Raw genomic sequence first — 3,448 nt, forward strand, 5'->3', positions numbered from 1 at the left:
ATGCAGAGCCAGGTTGTTGTTAAACACTGGTGTTAGCAGTTAAAAAAAATTCCTGTTTTACTAAATTGCCTCCGGTGTCTTCTGAGGGTGAATGGCAGATGCCATGATAGATTGCATTTCCAAATCTATAAGCTAGATTTTAAAAGGCCTGCATGCGCGTCCATATGCGTGCGGTTCCCGGCATTTGCACATGGATGCACCGATTTTCTAACATGTGTACATCGCTGCGCGCATGTTATAAAATACTATGCCCACGCGTACATATGTGACCAATTTTGTATTAATAATAAAACAACATAGGGATTGCTGTCCCATGGGAACATTGTATCTGCAGGAATACAAACACATTTTCAAAAGGGAATCTCCCCAGAGAGTTTCCCTTTGAAAATGCAAAACAGTGGGGAACAGGTGCTTTGCAGCCGGTACAAATATATTTCTGGAAAGTATGCATAGATATTTCAAAATGAAATCCCCTTGTGTACTTTCTCTCTCCCAATCTACCCCTTCCTCTTTACTGCATAGATAAAAGTACTAGAGATGTGAATCGTGTCCTCGATAGTCTTAACGATCGATTTCGGCTGGGAGGGGGAGGGAATCGTATTGTTGCCGTTTGGGGGGGGTAAAATATCGTGATAAATCGTTAAAATCGTTAAAACCCGCTAAAATCGTTAAAACCCGCTAAAACCCACCCCCGACCCTTTAAATTAAATCCCCCACCCTCCCGAACCCCCCCCCAAATAACTTAAATTACCTGGTGGTCCAGCGGCGGTCCGGAACGGCAGCGGTCCGGAACGGGCTCCTGCTATTGAATCTTGTTGTCTTCAGCCGGCGCCATTTTCCAAAATGGCGCCGAAAAATGGCGGCGGCCATAGACCAACAGGATTCGACGGCAGGAGGTCCTTCCGGACCCCCGCTGGACTTTTGGCAAGTCTTGTGGGGGTCAGGAGGCCCCCCCCCCCCCAAGCTGGCCAAAAGTTCCTGGAGGTCCAGCGGGGGTCAGGGAGCGATTTCCCGCCGTGAATCATTTGGAAAACGATTCGCGGCGGGAAATCGCTCCCTGACCCCCGCTGGACCTCCAGGAACTTTTGGCCAGCTTGGGGGGGGGGGCCTCCTGACCCCCACAAGACTTGCCAAAAGTCCAGCGGGGGTCCGGAAGGACCTCCTGCCGTCGAATCCTGTTGGTCTATGGCCGCCGCCATTTTTCGGCGCCATTTTGGAAAATGGCGCCGGCTGAAGACAACAAGATTCAATAGCAGGAGCCCGTTCCGGACCGCTGCCGTTCCGGACCGCCGCTGGACCACCAGGTAATTTAAGTTATTTGGGGGGGGTTCGGGAGGGTGGGGGATTTAATTTAAAGGGTCGGGGGTGGGTTTTAGCGGGTTTTAGTGTGCCGGCTCACGATTCTAACGATTTATAACGATAAATCGTTAGAATCTCTATTGTATTGTGTTTCATAACGGTTTAAGACGATATTAAAATTATCGGACGATAATTTTAATCGTCGTAAAACGATTCACATCCCTAAAAAGTACCGATGCCATGAGCAGCACAGGTAGTTTTACAGACAGTAAAAGGCAGAAGAAACAAGTTTTGATTTCCCCATTCCAGCAGGTAAAACTCTAATCTTTCATTATACCCCTCATTAGGTTTAATCTTTCTCAAACTGAACAAATATTTCTTTAGATACCCTGCACCCACACACAAAAACACACATGCACAAAGTCTAAACAGACTTTTGAAGAGAAAATGACAGAATTTGTTTATGATACAGTACTTTGTAACAGAATCCATCTGACATTTGCATCCCTGTTCATGCTTTGTCCCTTCCTGAGTAAAACATAAAAATCTTCCTCCTGTCCTATTGCTGAGCTCATCCTTTGCAGATTCTAAGACTGAAGCAATAAGTCAGAGAGTGCAGGGTCTGTCTGTCAGTCCAGCACGAGCAGAGCAGTGGGACTTTGACTGCTTCAGGCTGCTTCCTCTGGTATTAATCGGTGAGCTGAATTGTGACCAGTGATTCTAGTGGGGGAACGATGTTACCCACAGTTAAGACTGTCACACTGATCATCCTCGCTGCTTTTACAGCGCTAGGGAGTGTGGTCAATGGATTCATTGTGGCTGTGAATGGCATTGACTGGGTGAAGAGCAGACATCTGAATTCAATTGATGTCATTCTGACCTGCCTTGGTGCAGCAAGATTCTGCTTCCAATGGGGAATATTGCTGGAGAATATCTTATTTGCAGTTTATCCAGACTTATCTAATCAAACAGAATCTTCTAACATTTTATTGTTTACATGGGTATTTCTAGAATTTTCTAGCTTCTGGTTTGCATGCTGTCTTTCCGTCTTCTATTGTACCAAGATTGCCAGTTTCAGCCACCCCCTCTTCATCTTTCTGAAACTGAAGATCCCTGGGATAGTGCCCTGGGTGCTCCTGGGCTCCGTGCTGGCATCCATAGTCACCAGCATTCCCACAGCCTGGGGATACTACAAGGAAAACCACAGCAACTCCACCACTGGTCTCTCCCCAAACAACAGCAATCTAATCAATTGTACATTAGCCTGGGATTTATGCAAGGAACACCAATACAATTTTACCAAGAGGATCACACGAAATGCAGGTGGATTGAATGTGGCATTTAATTACAATTATTTGATTTCCATATTATTTCTTGGATATTCTCTGCCCTTCTTCATATTCTGTGTGGCTGCTCTTTTATTGATTGGATCCCTCTGGAGTCACACCTGGCGAATGAAAAGCAGCTCCATGGCTTTCTCTAACCCCAGTCTGGAGGCCCATTTCACTGCCATTAAAGTCATGACTTCTTTTTTCCTATTTTGTGCTTTCTATTTCATATGCAGAATCTTGCAAACAAAGTTCTGGTTGTCCGGTGAAAGATCTTGGACATTGGTTATTTCAATTGGAATTGCTGCCTTCCCCTCTCTGCACTCTGTGATCCTGATCCTCAGCAATTCCAAGCTCAGAAAATCCTGGGCAAGGATTTTCCATCATGGCAAGTGCCCTTCAGGAAGAGAAACTTCCCAAACCATCAATCAGGATTCTGAACAGTGATCACTGCAAAATAATTCATTCCTGTTAGGCTACACTGATTTATATAATTTATAATTGCTTTGTGACTGTAGAAAATTTATTTTATATTTCTTAGTACTAAAACTGCAAATCATGATAATAAAAGTCATGATGATAAAAGTCATGATGATAAAAGTCTGAACTGGTCCATCATCAGTGCTGTAGTAATACATAATATTGTGGGTGTGTATCTCATTGACAGACTGATATAGAATGGTGCGTTCAGTTGAATGCACAGCTTTACACTTATTTAAATGCACATTTTGAGAGCTTAAAACTTACTACCAATGCAGTAGGTAGTTTTACACTCACAAAATGTGCGTTCCAAAATGTGAGTACTGCTTAGCACCCTGACA

At 44.4% G+C, this 3,448-nt stretch overlaps 1 protein-coding gene across 1 annotated transcript; it reads left to right on the forward strand.

Moving 5' to 3' along the window:
- The first annotated feature begins 2,033 nt into the window (after positions 1–2,033).
- LOC115098087 (taste receptor type 2 member 8-like) lies at positions 2,034–3,074 on the forward strand. Its single transcript, XM_029614398.1, has one exon. The coding sequence runs from the start codon at positions 2,034–2,036 to the stop codon at positions 3,072–3,074; it is 1,041 nt and encodes a 346-aa protein (XP_029470258.1).
- Positions 3,075–3,448: the final 374 nt, after the last annotated feature.

This window comes from Rhinatrema bivittatum, chromosome 1, assembly GCF_901001135.1.
Source record: "Rhinatrema bivittatum chromosome 1, aRhiBiv1.1, whole genome shotgun sequence".
Lineage (NCBI taxonomy): Eukaryota > Metazoa > Chordata > Amphibia > Gymnophiona > Rhinatrematidae > Rhinatrema > Rhinatrema bivittatum.

Coding starts and splice junctions, on each gene's coding strand:
- LOC115098087 (XM_029614398.1), top strand. CDS start 2,034: ATGTTACCCACAGTTAAGACTGTCACACTGATCATCCTCGCTGCTTTT.